Source organism: Myotis yumanensis, unplaced genomic scaffold (assembly GCF_028538775.1).
Source record: "Myotis yumanensis isolate MYYU_CA2020_CCGP unplaced genomic scaffold, mMyoYum1.0.hap1 SCAF_1, whole genome shotgun sequence".
NCBI classification, from domain to species: Eukaryota; Metazoa; Chordata; class Mammalia; order Chiroptera; family Vespertilionidae; genus Myotis; species Myotis yumanensis.
In genome coordinates, this window is record NW_027223752.1 from 19,246,918 (window position 1) to 19,266,191 (window position 19,274).

The 19,274-nt window shown below is 38.1% G+C and overlaps 1 protein-coding gene across 3 annotated transcripts in view; it reads left to right on the forward strand.

Moving 5' to 3' along the window:
- The window catches only part of GALC (galactosylceramidase), a 47,396-nt gene that overhangs the window by 1,005 nt on the left and 27,117 nt on the right, over nucleotides 1-19,274 (forward strand). For all 3 annotated transcript variants that reach the window (XM_070415440.1, XM_070415430.1, XM_070415449.1), the window contains exons 2-8: nucleotides 6,017-6,085; nucleotides 6,354-6,417; nucleotides 7,579-7,692; nucleotides 9,529-9,668; nucleotides 12,117-12,155; nucleotides 13,946-14,076; nucleotides 17,203-17,358. In XM_070415440.1, coding sequence (XP_070271541.1) covers nucleotides 6,017-6,085; nucleotides 6,354-6,417; nucleotides 7,579-7,692; nucleotides 9,529-9,668; nucleotides 12,117-12,155; nucleotides 13,946-14,076; nucleotides 17,203-17,358 — 713 coding nt within the window. The remainder of the gene's footprint in view (nucleotides 1-6,016; nucleotides 6,086-6,353; nucleotides 6,418-7,578; nucleotides 7,693-9,528; nucleotides 9,669-12,116; nucleotides 12,156-13,945; nucleotides 14,077-17,202; nucleotides 17,359-19,274) is intronic.

Genomic DNA, 19,274 nt, shown 5'->3' on the forward strand with positions numbered 1-19,274 from the left:
CCGCTCTCTAACACCCCTCCCCTCTGGCAACCGTCCCTCTATCTCTAAGTTCAATTAGGTTTTTGTTGGAGGCAGGACAGGTGCCTCCAGGCCTCTTTAGTAAGTTAAGAGGCCTGAAAATATCTGGGAATTTTTTTTTTAAATGGGGGCAAAGGCTGGGGCTGGGGTGGGATAGGGGGCATCTGTAAAAATGTCAACAATAAAAGTACAATATAATTTAAAAAGTTAAGTAGAATGGCAGGCTATACTAGTATCAACTGATAGTCTAGGATTGTTTATTGTTGGGGGGCTGTGTTCCTACACATGGTCAAGGCCCGCAGGGGGCAGTTGCCCACTAGAAGGGTCAGTGCCTCTGTACCTCATTTTTGTGTGTGAGGAGGGGGAAACATTGGGTCAACAGCCCAGACAGTGGCTGGCCATCCTTGGGGTGCATAGTATCACCTGGTGCTTGTTGAATTGCAGATGCTGACCACTCCCACCCCCCATTCTGACTGTCGTCTGGAGTAGGGCTAGGAATCTGCATTTCAACAAACACATCGATTGATTCTCTTGCTAAGTATTGAGGGACATTTATCTATCTATGTATCATCTATCTATCTATCTATCTATCTATCTATCTATCATCTATCTATCTATCATCTATCTATCTTTCTTTCTCTATTTCTTTCAATTCAGGGATCTCTGGAGTAAGGTATGGATTTAAAATAATAAACTTTTTAATTTTAAAAGTTTTAGGTAGGCAGAAAAGTTGCCAAGACAATACAGAATTCTCATATACCGTGCAGCAGCCGCTCCTGTTATCAGCATCCCACGTTAGTATGGTACATTTATTGCAACCAATATTAATGAAAGTCCGTATTTCCCTTCATGTTTCCTTAGTTGTACCTAATGCTCTTTTTTTCTCTTCCGGGATCCTACTCAGGATGCCAGCGGCATTTAATGGCATGTCTCCTTCGTCCTCTGTTGGCTGGTACAGTTGGGATGAGCAGGAGTTTTCTGGGCATTCCGTAAGATTTATGTGAGGGAGACTTGAGGGCCGCTCCAGCTTTGTGCAGAACTGTGTGGGCACAGCTGACAATTTCCTTAACCCCCTGGTCATGCTCTCAGGTGACCTCCAGGTGTGGGAATTTGCTTCAGTAGCATCTTTGTTCTTGGCTCCAGACCACATTTACTTGATTTTGTCCATGTTCTTTGTAACCTTTGTCTTGTCTTGATTGGATCCTTGGTAACCTTGGAGTCTGTAGGGTTTATGGTGGTGGACCTTTGGGTGAGAGGGATTTTCTTTTGTGTAACCCAGATCACAGCTAAAGCCAATTTTATTTGAACATGTTAAGGCTGAATTCTTGTATGGGTTGTTTGTCAGGTTGAATCAGGTGGAACTTGCACCCTCAGATGCCATGCAGGACTTGCCTTGAGTGCTTGCTTGCTTGCTGGGTGGGTGTTTTATGTTGGTTTCAGCCTGTTGATAACCAGTGTTGTGGCTGGACTGGTTCTTATGATTGCAATGCACTCACAAGTCTTGGAAAGCACAGGTTAATTGCTCCATGTCTCATTGAATACCTGGGACCACACAGAGAGTTGGAAGGAGAGGAAGAGGGGGGGCGGGTGTGGGCATGGGGGGGCCTGCTTTTATTGGGGTGGAAGGTGGGGTCCTAGTGTTTTGCAGACTCACTCTGTTGGTGAATTTAAACTTAAAAGTCCCATCCCAACCTGGCTCTTTATCTAATTGTGTGGCAGGCAATGTGCTTATTTGAGATAGCCATCTTTGAAATGGGTGCCTCAGTAATCAAAGCTTAAGTCAGGCGCTTGCATTACCAAAAAGAAGAAACCAACTCTCAGGGCTTACTAGACAATCCATCGTTGATGCTGAGGCATCAGCGTCAGTGATGAGGACATTAACTGCCTGGGTAGCTGATATGCTGAAAGTCAGGGGTAGGACACGTTGTAACCCAGAAAGTGCATGTCTAAATAGGATATAGCAGCACTCCTATACTAATTATACAGGCAATAGTCTAAAATTCAGTCCATGGCCATTGTTCCAAGCTTAAAGGGTCCTGCCATGAAACCAGGTCAATGATCTAGGGGCCTAGAAATCTATTCAGTGGTTTTGGTCATATTGTGAAATATTTTAACATCTTGGGCCATCTGGTGTAAGTGGGTATGAACCTTTCCTGAGTTGGTAGATTGCTCCATATCTCATCAAACCAGTCTCTTAGTCCTGAGAATAGGTCAGTTCAGTTTAAGGGTTGTGTCTCATTTCAGGACGTGGTGATGCAGATGGGCTCCCAAAGGTAAGCCTACATGGTCTAAGTATTTGCATCAGGTTATTTAATAAGAGGCATTTCTACGGAAACAAAAGAAAAACAATGGTTAATGGTTGGACCCTACTGTAAACCCAGCCTGAGTCCTGAGGGTGGTTGAGATGTTTTCTAGACAGCAGGCTTCAAACGTCTTCACATGGAGGAAGGGCCGGCAGTGGCAATCAGACAGATTTCCTAGTTCGCAGTTTGAATGTCTCTGGTGACGGTTCTTAATGGCTCACAAGACATAACAGGCACAAAATGCAGTAGTGCTGATTTCTCTGAAGTCTATATCAAGTTGTCCCACTTTAGCTTGCATGGCTTCAGGAAAAGGGCAGTTTTAGTTCTCAGTGATTCAAGCCAGAAGGCAGGGTGAAAAATTTGAAACATTATGATGCATAGTAATCCCCCTTTGGAAAAACTGCTGTTTGAAACTGCTGTTTGAGCTACTCTGTTATTCTTAGACAGTCTCTTATTCCGTGGGTCAACTCTGTTATTTTTAGACTGTAAAATAACTTTGTTTTTTGCTTGAATAGGAAAGATAAACTTAATTGTCTCACCTTGCAAGCTAGCCATCTAAAGGGGCTGATGCACTATATTAATTCACATATTTTGCCAAGTGTTTGTTCATCAAAGGTTACAGGTGTTTGATTAGATATAATATGTATTCAAAGTTACAAGTTGTCTATATAGATATTGCAGGTGTTTGATTAGATAGGATATGTATTCAAGGTTACAACTGTCTGTAACAATAACTCACATAGAGCCCTTTGTAATATCTGCAAACAAAGAGGCTCGAAGAGTATAAATACAAGAGACTTCCTGTATGTGGGGTTCAGAATTTGACAGAGCTAATCTGCTCTGAATCTGCACACAGTAAAGATGACTCCTAACTAATTGGCTTATTTGGCGTCTTGTCCAGCTCGCTGATTTGCGATACAACACTACAAGTTTAACCTTAATTCCTTAAATCTGTCTGGTTATATCTTTCTCAAACTTGTCATTCTAGTCAAAGCCTTGGTAATATAACCAATGTTTCCAATTGTGTCCTGTTATGAGGAGGACAGATTCTGATTGAATTTATGCCAATAACTTTTATTGCCAAGAAAATAAGAATACCAAGTTTCTGAATTCTGGAGGGATCAAGTAGGGAGAAAAATTGTTTCATCTTTGTTCACAGAGATATACTCTATCAAATTGCCGTAAGTCATAGATAGCTTAAGAAAAAAAGGTTTCCTTAAATCTGGAAAAATATAACATTAAAGGGCCAACAATGTTTCAAATAAAAAGTTAGAAAAATTATAATCATCCTCATCAGTTCATTTAGTTCCATGCACTTCTTGTTGATCTTTTGTTATTAGTTCTATGAATCCCATTTTACTTCAGGGTTCTGTAAATTTGGCAATGATCTATGTATTCAATGAATTTCTATCATTTAACATTAATGTAGCAAAACTCTTAGGCTTCAAGTTACCAGAAAGATTTGGGTTAGTATTTTTAAGAGGACATACCATACAACATAGTTATTAAGAAGTGGCTGCCTGGCAAGCCAAGCTGAAGTCAGGCACTTGTGTTACAAAAATGACAGCCCACTGTCAGGGCCTACACCAAGGTGGAAGACTTGGTCTGCAGCCTGATCACAGGTCTGACTTTCTGCTGCAGAAAAAATCGCTTTCCCCTAACCCAGGGGTGGGCAAACTTTTTGACTCAAGGGCCACAATGGGTTCTTAAACTGGACCGGAGGGCCAGAACAAAAGCATGGATGGAGTGTTTGTGTGAACTAATATAAATTCAAAGTAAACATCATTACATAAAAGGGTACGGTCTTTTTTTTTTTTAGTTTTATTCATTTCAAACGGGCCGGATCCGGCCCGCGGGCCGTAGTTTGCCCACGGCTGCCCTAACCCAACCGATTCTTCTTGATTTTCATGCAATTTCCTTATGTTGCAATGTCTATCATAGGTACTGGCTCATATTTCAAGGTAACTGTGGACTAATGGACTAATTGATTTGTTCTTTACTACTACCCTTTTCCTTATTTTGTGGTTTAAACCTAGAATAGCTAGTATGTCATAAAATGAGGACCCCTATGTCCTGATATTTGTACTTTTCATATTAAATCCAGTGTTTAAACTTGCTGAAAATGGAAGTCTTTGATTATGTTTAACTCATTTTAAAGTTATTAAAAGGAGAAGAATTGTTTCAGAACTCAGAGTGGGTGGATTTTATCTATTTTGTTTTGATAGTGTGTCTGTGTATAGCACATTACTCATCTTAGAAGCTGATTAAATGAAAATGGTTGCAACACAAATATTTGCACACCATTCTAAACTTCTTTGCGGAGTCCCGAGTACCTAGCACAGTCTGTGGCAGTAAGTGTTCGGAATGTTCTCATTTATCTTCATCTCCTAGAGGGAAGGCAGTGTGGTAGTTAAGTATGTGGACTTAGAGCAGATTGTCAGGGGTCCACTCTGGGCCCTGCTACTCACTGGATAGCCTTGGGAAGGTCAGTTCACCTCTCTGTGTCTCAGTTTCTTTTCTGGGGACACAGTGATACCTGCATTGGCAGGAGCATTGTGAGGATATATGTGAAGTACCTAGGATGGCGTCAGGTACATGGCTAATTTTGGTTAATATCCTACTTCATAGATTAGGGAGGAGGAAGTCATGCCAAGGACTGTAAGTGAGAAAGGTGGTCCAGTTTGGTATACAGTGCCTGCCGTTTATTGCGAGCTGACTATGTGCCAGCTACTGTGCCATGGTTTCTTCCGGTGCTGGTTGGAAACAGCTCCAGGCCTTATTGAGGGACTGTGATTAGTAACTTGGTGATTTGTTATGCTTGATGGGGCGTTTCCACATTTGGCTATACTACTCTTAACTGATTATTGTGTTTTGTTTAAAATTAAACGTATTGGTGTGACATTGGCTAATAGGATCATGTAAGGTTCAAGTGTACATTTCTGTGATACAAGATCTGTATCCTATACTGTGTATCCACCACACAAAGTCAAATCACCTTCCTTCGCCATATATTTGGCCCCCTTTACCCCTTTACCCTCTTCCCTCTTAAAACTTGCACCAAACAACAAACAATCCGATTAAAAAATGGCGGGCAGAAGCCCTGAACTGTCTATTGTCTTTGACTAATCCCTTTGCACTGGGTGTGACTATGGCCTTGCAATCATATAATGATGTAGTGTTTGTTTCAAGTGGGCACTTTCTGTCTTAAAAATAGGAGAGCAGAGGGGACAAAATAACCCCCCAAACAGCAAAACACACCATTCAAATGGCACAATGCAGGACAGGAAGCATCATTTACATTGGGTCAGAGCGAGGTTAGTGAGCATGTATAGTGTTCACTCACTCACAGAGTGCCTCCTTAAATATCAGAGCCTCTGCTAGTCTGTAAGCTATTTGAGAACAGTGACTGCATTATTAAAAACAATTTGTGTACATAATGCCTCTCATTTATTGAGAGCTTACTACATCCCAGCTATTGTGCTCAGTCCTTTACATCTTATTTTAATGTAGTTTAAGAGCAGCTGAATGAATAAGATAACCCACTTTACAATCATTAGCCTTTGGTCACATAGCTTATAAATGATGGAATCTGGATGCAATTAGGTTGCCTGTACCAGTGCATAAAGCACCATGAAAAAGTATTCATGTTGGATTTGTTTTATTCATATTTTTGAAACTTTTTTTTTTTTTTTTAGGCAACCTCCCGGCTTCTAATAAACTACCCAGAGCCCTATCGTTCTCAAATATTGGATTATCTCTTTAAGGTAATGGAAAATTAATTATTTAATGGTAGCTGTGATATTTTTAGAAACAATGGTGAAATTCACCCATAGATTTTATCACCTTCTCAGTTCTAGTGTTGTTGTTTTTTTAAATGGCAAGTTACTTTTGGGATGAGTTGCTATTTATTTGAAGTTTTGTTTTGTTTTTCTCATCTGTAAAATCAAAGGCAGCAATTAGTAATTGTCTTGAAGTGGTGCTTCGTCCTTCATACCATGAATCACAGGTTAATACTGTTACTTCTTTCTCCAGCCAAACTTCGGTGCCTCTTTGCATATTCTAAAAGTCGAAATAGGTGGTGATGGGCAGACAACAGGTAGGAGTATCCCCTGCCCAACATTTGAATCTATACTTAAACTTATGGACTGTGACTTCAGAATATAAATAAAAGCTACGTTTGTTGATGTTGATTATTGCTTAGTAGATTGCTCATTTTCCCCTCTACTTATTTTTTAAAAATTGTATCAAAATATGCATTTTTCCCATCTAAAACAGCATTTGGACTTTAGCTTGTTTATTTAGTTGAAGTAATTTATAGTAAATCCACAGTTTTTTAAGAGCTATATTATACAGCATAGGGTCAGTTTGGAATTGTATTGAAAAGTAAAAAAAAGCTTTTAATATTATATAAAATATAAAGTGTTATTAGATTTAAATAAAATAGGTGGTAACAATATAAGTAATCAGATACATAGCTCTTTTTTTTTCTTTTCAAAACAAAATTCTTTGTAACCACCAAATCTTCAAACTTCATTGTGACTGTTTTGATGGCTTTGTGTAGCACATGTAGTTAGTTAAAAGATTATGGGCCAATAATGTCCAGGAAGAAGAAAATGGAAAGAAAAAGGAATTTAATTATCTCAATTATTATATACATATATGTATATGTATATATATATATATATACATACAGTTATTATATATATTTAGATCAGATTCCATTATAATGAACTCTAGACTTGTCTGTACACTCGAGTTCCTGTTAGAGATTTGGAAGTAATTTTTGTTAACCAGATATATCTATGTGGTGGTATTAGTGTTTAATTTATGTTGAAAGGAATGGATTGTGAGAATTGGCCCTTAGGAGCCCTGGGATTCACAACCAGGATTGAGAAGTGGAAGCTCAGGAGATGTGAACTTGAAGCTGGAATTTGAAAACCCCAAAGACACCAAAAGCCCAGCAGAATATAGTTGTAGGAATTTGCTATTATATGAGGTAATAACACTTCTCTTAAACTCCTTATAATAGAAAGTTGTGGTATTATTATTGAAGATGCTTACGATGCTTAGGATAGTGAAAAAAAGATGAAACAATATGCTTTCATCATCCAGCCACAAGCTATATAAGATTATTCTTGCCCCATTTCAGGATTGGAACTGGAATACTACTTCTGTGAAATGTGTATGTGTGTCGGGGCGAGTGGCCCTACGATGTACCATTAACGGAATTGCCTCTCTTTTACTCTCTCCCACTCAGATGGCACTGAGCCCTCCCACATGCACTACGAATTAGATGAGAATTACTTCCGAGGATATGAGTGGTGGTTAATGAAGGAGGCTAAGAAGCGGAACTCTAATATCACACTCATGGGTAGGAAGTGAAGTTTGCCATGCTTTTGCCGTCTGTTTTCCTTTAACTTTTAAAGTCTGAATCACGTATGTAAAGACCCTATTAATACTGAAGTACTAATAATGTCATTAATACTACCCGTATGCTACCCATAGCAAAGCATGTGCCAGGCACGATCCTTTCTTTGCCCTTATATATTACCTCTGATCTTTATAATAATTCTGGAGGAAGGCATTATTTTCCACATTTTACAGAAGAAGCAATAGAGGCTTAGAGAGGTTATGCCACTGATTTAAGGTCAGGTATTAGCAAATGGCAAAATTAGATACAGGAACTATTCCATTCTGGTGTTTTGTTTTATATTTTTATGGTAAAATATTTTCCGCAACGAAATTTCTCATCAAAATTTGTCAAAGGGCAATGGTGTTATACAATTGTATATTACATGCAGTAGTATATTCCAGCTCTTTGCAAAATTGTGTATTACATGTAGTCGTAGACCCCATTTCTAGAAGTGGTGCATACAAAAGGTTCATTGTTTGTTTGTTTTGAATCTCAGTGGCGTGGTGGGCACTGTTTCAGGCACTGGGGACACCAAGCAATCCAGCCCCCAACTCCTGCCCCATAAGCTTAGGTTCTAGTGGCAGGACAAATTGGATGATTCCCACAGGGGACTATATGCATTTCACTGTTCTCCGTAGCGGTGTCCACACCTGTGAAATATTTCAAATGTACACCGAGGTGGCATTCTTTCATCATCTGAAATGAACTTGATTTTTTGAAACAGGCTTGCACATTTGGACTAAGTTCAGGGAGATTAATGAGATCTATTTTATAGACTTGATTTCAAAAACCACTTTAGACATCTAAAGGACAAATGTAAGTTTTTCTAAATTAAAAAATGGAGGGGTCAGTGTGTGCTTTGTAAATGGGCCTTTGTAAGAGATTCCAGAAATGTTTGGGGCAGTCAAAAGCACCATTGACTTCAGTGTTATTTGCCACTGGGCTGCTTTCAGGGTCACTGCTCATTTACATGCAGGATATCAGGCTGTTGAACATGTCCTAGCAGAGACACACAGTGGGCCTGTAGAATGTATGTGGCATTTCATTGTTTCAAAGTGCTCTGCTATTTTCATGTCACATTTCTTATGTAAATACACTTAGGCATTCCTCCTGAGTTTAGAAAAGTAAACATTGTGTCATTTTGATTTTGAACTTTTCAGTGGTGAACTAGATTGGTAACATATAAACAGTTAGGGAACTTAACTGTTGAGTTTATTTTAATGTATCAGTAACATAGTTAAGATTTAGAATTGTAAATTCTACTCTTCTCATTTTTTTTTTACATAAAATAATCATTAGCATATAGGAACAATGTGGATTATTTAATCTGCATCATTTAACAAAGCTATATTTTCCCTATTGAGTCATTGGCATTTATACTGATATCAGGGCAAACTAGTTTTGCTGAATTTGATTACGTAATTTATATTTTAAGTAACCTTATCAGTGAATGAGGAATTTGTATTGTACTTACCTCATAGGAGTAGTTAAACATAAGCCTTTTAGAACTCTTTGATTTGACCTGAGAGAACAGAAATGGGTTATTGAACATTCCCTATAGTAGGTGTTAGGGATGTTAAGTTAAGTTGTACATTATATTTGTTTCTGTTGGTATCTTTGAGAGAGGTGTTTGTTTTTGTTGCTGTTTGTTTTTCTTTCTTTCCCTTGAAAGAGCATTTGGAGTTATTGAATTTGACTCCAGGGATCAGTAAGGAATTATAGTATTCCTTTTGGTTTCCTTTGCTCTGTTTTTAATAGTGCTGGCATTGTTACACCCACTCTCCCTCTCTGCAGGGTTGCCTTGGTCATTCCCTGGATGGCTGGGGAAACGTTTCGACTGGCCTTACGTAAACCGTCATCTGACTGCCTACTATATCGTGTCCTGGATTGTGGGCGCCAAGCGTTATCATGATTTGGATATTGATTATATTGGGGTTAGTAATAGATTCAAAACAAGCTTACGTATATTTGTAATTTTTTAAAGTGGTACTTTGTTAACTAACCATTTTGTCTCATGAGACTAATTTGTTCTATTGGTGTCTGATAATAACATAAATTAACTACATGTAACCCCTTAATTCTTCTTTGCCCATTCATATTCTTTCCACTTTTGAAAAATGTATTAAGAGTTTGCCTTTTCTGAATTATTTTTTAAACTACATTTTTATTGATTTCAGAGAGGAAGGGAGAGGGAAAGAGATAGAAACATCAATGATGAGAATCATTTGTCGTCTGCTTCCTGCATGTCACCTACTGGGGATTGAGCCCACAATACGGGCATGTGCCCTAACCAGGAATCAAACCATGACCTCCTGGTTCATAAGTTGACACTCAACCACTCAGCCACACCAGCGGGGCTGACATATATTTTTTTAATGTTTGTTTTTGGTACCACCCAGCTCAAATTCTCTCTCTTCAAAGCCTTTCCTAGCTCTCTAGTTCTTGTAACAATACTATGTTTACTGTGCTGTTTAATGATTAATCTCATTTTGCTCTATGATTCTTCTGTGGTTCTAAACCAGGGGGTAGCAAACTTCCTTCAAGGACCAAAGAGTAAATATTTTAGGTTTTGTGGGTCAAAGATATTATTAAGGATATTATGTAGGTAATTATATAACCATTTAAAATTGATCCATTTAAAACTATAAAAACCCTTTTCAGGCTACGAAAAGACAAGTGGTATGCCAGATTTGGCAGGCTGGCCAAAATATGTCTACCCTTGTTCTGAACTGTTATTTAATAACTAGAGGCCTGGTGCACAAAATTCGTTTAGGCCTGCAGATCGGGCTGAAACCGGCAGTCGGACATCCCTCTCGCAATCTGGGACTGCTGGCTCCTAACTGCTTGCCTGCCTGCTGGATCACCCCTAACTACTTGCCTGCCTGCCTCATAGCCCCTAATTGCCTCTGCCTGCCTGCCTCATCACCCCTAACCGCCTCTGCCTGCCTGCCCGATTGCCCCTATACACTCTGCCTGCCTGCCTGATCGCCCCTAACCACTCGCTGGGGGGCAGGGCCAGACAGGGCGAGGGGCTGTGGTTGTTCTGGTCTCTAATCATTTTGGTCGTTCTGCCATTTCAGTCACTGGGCTTTTATTATATAGGATGTAAAAGTGTAACACACTATATCTTGTCTTTCCAGCTGCTCTCTTGTTAGGTTGGAGGCATACTTCAGACTGCCTTGTATCCTACAGAGCCCACCCCCCCCCCCCTCCCCCACCACACACACACAGTGCGTCTCCACACACTTTTGTTTATTAATATGCCATCTGTCAAACTGATTTGAAAGTTTTCATGTAATCAGCAAGCAATTATTGAGCTCCTACTATGGTGCAGGTACATGTGACTATTATGTTCTAGGGTAACAGGAGTAATAAGCTCCTGGATCCAGTGGGAGGAGTAGTCACGGGAACAAACTGCAGTGTCCTGGGAGGGATGGTATAGGACATGAGGATGAGCTACGGGCCATCAGCCAGAAGCATGAATACACTTGTTTTTATTATCCTTCTCTAAGTTATAACTGAAGATTAGCTTGTATATGAAAGCTTTCTTAAATTTTAAATTGTTACCCTATATTGAGACTAAATGTAGGTTTGGGTCTAATGGTATTCTGTATGGTAAAGTTACACTTAGAAGCTCTTTTTGGTAAATAATGGGTGATTCACACCTTTCTTAGACGCCTGATAATCCCATGCTGTGGTGAGGAGCTTCTTTGATGAGAAACTCTTCCCTGTATCCCTGGAGTAAAAAGAGTTAAAGCACCTGGATATGGGCTCATCTCCGTTACTAATGGTTTTCTCAGCTGCAAAATGAAAGTCATGAGGTTCTCTTTCAGCAATAAATTCCCATGCTTTCTGATATGAAACCTAAGGGTTATGTGTATGTTCCTTTCATCCTAGTAGGAGTTTGCTTTTGTGTGTAGCACATGACTGTGATTCTCTGTGCATGCTGGGAAAATGACTCCTGTGTGGTGTACCTGTGACCACGTGGCTTTCTGCTGTCCTTGTTGGAAACTTGTGGGAGTCGTTGCAGCAATCCCTCTGTCTGTTAGGTCTCAGTGCCAGTGTAGGTCCTGGCACACATCGATTTATCAATATTGGTTTAAAGATTGAGTGCATATTCTGTTTTTTGGAAATCTCTGGTATACACTGTTTTTAAAAATACCCACATTGCTTTTAAGATTTTTGAAAATAGTATTTTAATTTTAAAATTATATTGTCTTACAAATATCTATAAATTCTATATCAGGCCATTCCATAAAGTAAGAAAAAAATGGCTTTTCAGGTGATATGAAAGATGATGACAGAAGTGGCATTTAATGATTATGTGTATTTTCTGACATTTAAAAACTTTACTTCAGACTTTTTGACTTTTTGTTTTGCAGATTTGGAATGAGAGGCCATTTGACATCAATTATATCAAGGTCTGTACAAATTAAAAATCTTTTAATCTTTAAATTATCAGTGGATAATTCCTTTATGGTTCTATGGAAATTAGTAGTAAAAACTATTTTTTTTTACAGCACAGTTATTTGTTTTGCTAGTTGTGACACAAAATTTAAGCAAAATCTTAATATTTGTATTCATGATGAAAGCATATATAATTTCCTGTAAGTCCCAAATTTTACTTTATATGTATTTTTTATTATTATGAGTCTGTTTTGAGTCCATTGCATTCTAATTCAACTTACCTTGGTTTGACAAACTGCTATTGTAAACAATTTAGACTTCATTTCCGTTTCTCTCAATCTTTAGTTTACCTGCAGCAAAACATCTCAGGATATAAGAACTTGTAGTTTGTAATTGCCATTTTGTAGCAAGATGTTATTGGAATCGGTGTCCTGTTTGTTAAAATGCCTGTATAAAGAGTTCAGTAATGGCAGATGAATGTAAGTGTTCAGGTTTGATATGCGCTGTGAGCATATGTTCCATATAGTGTGGTAAGATGGCCCCTGGAAATAGTCTGGGTTTGTTTTTAAGAGTAGAAATTAATAGAACACAAATAAGCCATTTATATAACAATGGCAGGGCTACTGTTTCTTTTACTTTTGCCATTTACATTGTATTTGAGATTGACCTTGGGTTTTCAGTGATGTGGTTTTTAAGTTGTGCCTGGAAAACCCCATATGGGGTCTGAGGGTGGTTGGGGAAAGGGACATGTGAGTCTCGGGACCCTATGAACACCAGAGTAGGCACTCAGTGCTTTGCTGATTTATTTCCTGTTAACACTTAGATTGTTATTTTTAACTAGATGCCCGGTGTATGAATTCGTGCACCAGTGGGATTCCTCGGCCTGGCCTGCGGGATTGGGCTGAAACCGGCTCTCCGACATCCCCTGAGAGGTCCTGGATTGCTAGAGGGCACAGGCCACGCTGAGGGACCCCACCAGTGCATGATCAGGGCCGAGGAGTTACTGTGGGAGGGCTCAAGGGCGTGTCCGGCCTGTCTTGCTCAGTCCCGATCTGCTGGACCCCAGCAGCCAGCTAACCTACCAGTAGGAGCATCTGCCCCCTGGTGGTCAGTGCTCGTCATAGTGAACGATTGAGCTGCCTTAGCATATCATTAGCATATTACGCTTTGATTGGTTGAACGGATGACTGGACACTTAGCATATTAGGCTTTTATTATATAGGATTTTCCTGGGTGGATAGTCTTATAGGTAGGTTTTATTGCCTGTTTTCTCTGTACATGTGAAAGACTTGCAGGCAGCAAGGGAGTATTTCTTATGTTTATTTCTAGTATGGTACAAAATCTTGAGAGCTGTAATATTTTCAGTAATGGCAGAATATTTAGAGACACAGGAAAATACTAAAAATAAAATTACAGTTTAAAGCATTTTACCAAATGGTATGTTTAATGCGATCCCAATTTGATTTTGTGTCTGCCTGAGAAATTTCCTAAGAATGCATGCCAAACAATAGTGGTTATTTCTGGGGAGTACTATTACGGTTTTTTTTTTAAATTTCCACCCGCTCACCCCAATTTTTTATGGTTAAACATAATTTTGAAGGTAGAGGGTAAACCCCTCTAAAACATTTTAACTTCATAGGTTTATTTTTTTATTTTCCATAGGAGCCACATTTCTACTGAAAAATAATACTGACACTATGGTCCAGTATGTTGATTTTGGAAGATAGTTTAGCTACCTTGGTGGTAATGCAAGAGCTGCAGTCTCTTTTGTAACCTTTCCTATGTCCTGTTTATCCTCCACAAGGTTTTAAGAAGAATGCTGAACTATCAAGGTCTCGAGCGAGTGAAAATCATAGCGAGCGACAACCTCTGGGAGCCCATTTCTGCTTCTATGCTGCTTGACGCGGAGCTCATGGAAGTGATTGATGTTATAGGGTAAGGGATGTCTTACTTTGAAAACTAAGGGTCCAATGCTTGCTCTGAATATTAACTGTGCCTTTCTTTTTGTGTTTTCCTCTCCATTTGGTTATATTTTTCAGAAAGTAGCTTTCTTCTAATTACTTAATGAAAGCCTGTATAACTGGTATTTCATTCCTTTTTCTTTGAAATGTATGAATTTTGGGATTTTTCTATGACAATAAAAGGAACTGGTAATTTTTAAAAATTGTTAATGTTTGCAGTAATAAAACATGGGTTTGTTTAGATTTGGGGCAGAATAGTACTTAAATTTTTTAGAAGTTATAAAAGGCAATGCCGTGAAATCAGACTCCCTGTGGGTGGAGTTCTCTCATGAACACTGTGTACATGGTGTGGCATGATCACTGGCCATGACTTTTGTCATGTCTCCTTAGCCATATGGTTTTGACCTTGCTCCTTAGTCCAATCTACCTTTCAGTCTTCTTTCTGGGCCCTGGCCTCACTGTGTTCCAGCAGTATTTTTTTTTCCTGTTTTATTTTTTGTTATTTTATTTTTTCAGTTTGATTGAGAATTGTCATACATCACTATATAAGTTTTAGCTATATAGCATGATGGTTTGATTTACATCTATTATGAGGTGTTTACCACAATAGGTTTAGTTAACCTCTTTCATCTCATATAGACACAATAAAAAGAAAAGAAAAATAATTCTCATTATAAGAACTTTTAGGATCTTACTCTCTTAACAGCTTTCCTATATATTGTATAGCAGTGTTAACTGGTCATTACATTGTACATTACATCCCTAGTACTTATTGATCTTATAACTGGAATTTTGTACTTTTGACCACTTTCCTACAATTCTACTTTCAGCTACTTTTTTTAAAAAGTGAATTTTAAATATCATGACAATGTACATAAATATTTAAATAATAGAATACACGTGTGTGTGTGTAATTTGTTCTTTATTCAATGTAAAGACTCTGCTTGATCTAATGGCATTTTTAATGAAGAATTTTTAATGTACACAAATGTAGGCAGAATAATATCATGAATATCCATGTTCCCATTATTCAGCCTCCATAAGGATGAACCTATGGCCATATCATACTGTGAAATGAGAGACATTTTGTCTGATTACATACATTTAAACAATTATATTCCTAAAGAACCTTTGCATTTTGTTGAATTAGCAGTGGATCTGGATATTGGAAGAGACCCAGATACACTATTAGTCCTGCCCTTCTTTGCTCAGATCATTTAATCTGAGCAGGTTTTAAACGTAATGTAACAGATCTGTTGTTTTCTGAATGAGGGATATAACATCTATTTCTATAATTTTATAGGAGATACTTTTTCAGATTATAAAAATAATGCATGCTCATTATAGAAAAATTAGAAAATGAGAAAACTATAAATTAGAATTTACTAGAATTCTAAACTAGAATTAGAATTTACTCAGAATCCAACATCTAAAGATCATTGGGAAGACAATAGCATATTCTTTTTCAGGATTTATTTTTTTATAAAGTATATTTTAATCAGAGATACAAGAAACATACATTTGACTTTTGGCCGAGGCATTGAGGTTGAATATCATGTCATGGAATAAAGTTTTGGGATATAATATCACTACAAATATTAGTAGCCAGATTTTCTGAGTTGGGCATTATGGTGACGTGGCAATAATTTCTTAACCCCCTTGGGTGCTAGCTTGTTCGTGTGGTCTCTGTAGTGTATATTTATAATACTGAATAGATGCCTATTTTCAACCGAGGTCAGTGACTCAACAAATCTTGGTGGAACCTCATTTTTGTTCAACTGTTTTTTTGTGTGTGTTCTCTATTATATATACTAGTATATAATACTTATTTCTCATGAAGTTCTGGAATGCCAAATTGATAATGTGCCCTAATCCATCTTTACTAGGTCTAATGAATTCCCTAATAGGACTGTCTCTTAAAAGATTCATAACTTAAATGGTAATAAATAACTGCAAACTAAAACAGGACTTCACAATCATTCTTTTAATATAATGGATGCTGCTACACCAATGTACAAAGAGATAATCCAATCTTTATTATCTGCTTATGTTATTAAATTTTTTTGTGATAAATTGTTGACCTAAAAAGTATACACTCATGTCCCTAAAGTTATTTAGCTCATATGCTCTCTTATTATTGTATTAACTGCCAGTCTGATTTCTATTCTAAATTTGAAATTTCTTAGTTGTTTTTAATCAGTAATCAGTAGTTTCCACCATCATCATTGTGGCAATAGTTTACCCTTAGAATAATGCATATACATTTATACTTCAACTGACTGATTCCTCTCAAAGGGGAAGGGTTCATTACTCTGGGGCAGGATTGCTCAGCCTCTGCAGGTTTGATATTTCCACTGGATGATGCTTTGCAGTGGGGACCTGCCCATCCTGTAGGATGTTTAGCAGCATCTCTGGCCTCTACTCCCCAGATACCAGTAGCAAACCCTGCCTTCTGTGCCAGGCAAAAGCACCCGGTCGAGGACCACCACTGCTCTGGGATTATAAATATTCAAGGAACTCTGTGTGGGTTTTTATTGTTTTTCTGTCTGTGTCTGGGAATAAATGCCAAGTTGTCTTTCTCTGTCTGCTAGTGGTGGGAACAAGGGAGGAAGTACTACTTTACATAATAGACTCATTGGTCTTTTGTTTTTGGCTTCTTTCTTACTCGTTCCTTTCCAGTGTCCCAAACTCTGTACTTACTATGGGAACTATGAATCCTGTCTCCACCTTATTCATCTCTTGGAGTGTCCTAGGCTCTGGCCTCCTTTGCTAACTTCCTCTATCAACATGCTTCCATACATGTTATGGTTTCCAGAAGCAGAAATGTCTGATTCATCTATCAAGACTCAACAGAATCTTGGTGGAACCTCGTTTTTGGTCTTCCTTCCCATCTTGTGTGTGGTTATAGGTTTATCTCATCTTAAGGACATCCTGAGACACAAGGATGGGAAGCAGATGCCGACGACAAACAGCATCTACCTGGAAGCTGTTGTTGTTTTAAAATAGAACATGCTGGAGAAGATGTATTTTCATTTGCTTAACAAATGGATATAAGCGCCACTTGACCTTTCCCCATTTCCTCCCACCCTTCCTTTCCTAGAGCTCACTATCCTGGGACACACACGGTCAAGGATGCACGGTTGACTAAGAAGAAGCTCTGGTCTTCTGAAGATTTTAGCACTTTGAACAATGCCATGGGTGCTGGCTGCTGGGGTCGCATATTGAATCAGAATTATGTCAACGGCTACATGACTTCGTAAGTTATGAAGAGCTTTGAAAGGTTTTTACCTTGAAAATGTTCTAAAACACAAGTAGAAACATGTACGATGGACTTTCATGTTCTCACAACCTAGATTCAATGATTGTAAACATTTTGCCTTATTAGCTTCATCTATACCTATGTCTGTACTTAAGCTACATCCATTTATTTTTCTGTATTTGAATATAGTCTTTATTGAATAAAGTCAGGCTTATTGAGATATAATTTATATAAAGTAAAATTCATGCATTTTTATGATTTTTAACAAGATATATATGTATATAAATATACATATACACAAATATATATAAATATATGTAAATATATATAAATATATAAATATATATGTGTATATATATATATATTTTAATGAATGATTATAAAGTAAAATTACAAATGTCATGGCTCTTTACCCTAAACATTTTATCATGTGGCTCCAGAAAAAGGACATCTTCCTACACGATCACAATATCATTTTGATACATAAGAGCATAAGAACATTTTATTTTATTTTATTTTTATTTTTTATTTTTTTTTTATTTTTCGCTTAAAGTATTACAAAGGGTATTACATAAGTGTCCTTTTTTCCCCCCCGCCCTTGACAAACCCCTACCCTCCCTTACCCCCCAGTGTCTTATGTCCATTAGTTATGCTTATATGCATGCATACAAGTCCTTCGGTTGATCTCTTACTCCCCTCCCTCCTGCCCCCCAACTCTCTCTGGCCTTCCCACTGCAGTTTGACAATCAGTTTGAGGCAGCTCTGCCTCTGTATCTATTATTGTTCAAAAGTTTGTAATGGTCTTTATTATCCATGAATGAGTGAGATCATGTGGTATTTTTCCTTCATTGACTGGCTTGTTTCACTTAGCATAATGCTCTCCAGTTCCATCCATGATGTTGCAAATGGTAGGAGTTCCTTCTTTTTAACAGCAGCATAGTATTCCATCGTGTAGATGTACCACAGTTTTCTAATCCATTCATCTACTGATGGGCACTTAGGCTGTTTCCAGATCTTAGCTATGGTGAATTGTGCTGCTATGAACATCTGGGTGCATATATCCTTTCTGATTGGTGTTTCTGGTTTCTTGGGATATATTCCTAGAAGTGGGATCACAGGGTCAAATGGGAGTTCCATTTCCAATTTTTTGAGGAACCTCCATACTGCCTTCCATAGTGGCTGCACCAGTCTGCATTCCCACCAGCAGTGCACAAGTGTTCCTTTTTCTCCACATCCTCTCCAGCACTTGTCGTTTGTTGATTTGTTGATGATGGCCATTCTGACAGGTGTGAGATGGTACCTCATTGTTGTTTTGATTTGCATCTCTCGGATGATTAGTGACTTTGAGCATGTTTTCATATGTCTCTTGGCTTTCTGAATGTCCTCTTTTGAAAGGTGTCTATTTAGATCCTTTGCCCATTTTTTGATTGGATTGTTTATCTTCTTTTTGTTAAGTTGTATGAGTTCCCTATAAATTTTGGAGATTAAGCCCTTATCAGATATGACGTTGGCAAATATGTTTTCCCACGAGGTGGGTTTTCTTGTTGTTTTGTTGATGGTTTCTTTTGCTGTGCAGAAGCTTTTTATTTTGATGTAGTCCCATTTGTTCATTTTCTCTTTAGTTTCAACTGCCCTAGGAGCTGTATCAGTGAAGAAATTGTTTTGGCATATGTCTGAGATTTTGTTGCCTTTGTATTCTTCTAGAGTTTTTATGGTTTCCTGTCGTACATTTAAGTCCTTTATCCATTTTGAGTTTATTCTTGTGTATGGTGTAAGTTGGTGCTCTAGTTTCATTTTCTTGCATATGTCTGTCCAATTTTCCCAATACCATTTATTGAAGAGACTATCTTGGCTCCATTGTATGTTCATGCCTCCTTTGTCAAAAATTAATTGAGCATATTGGTTCGGGCTAA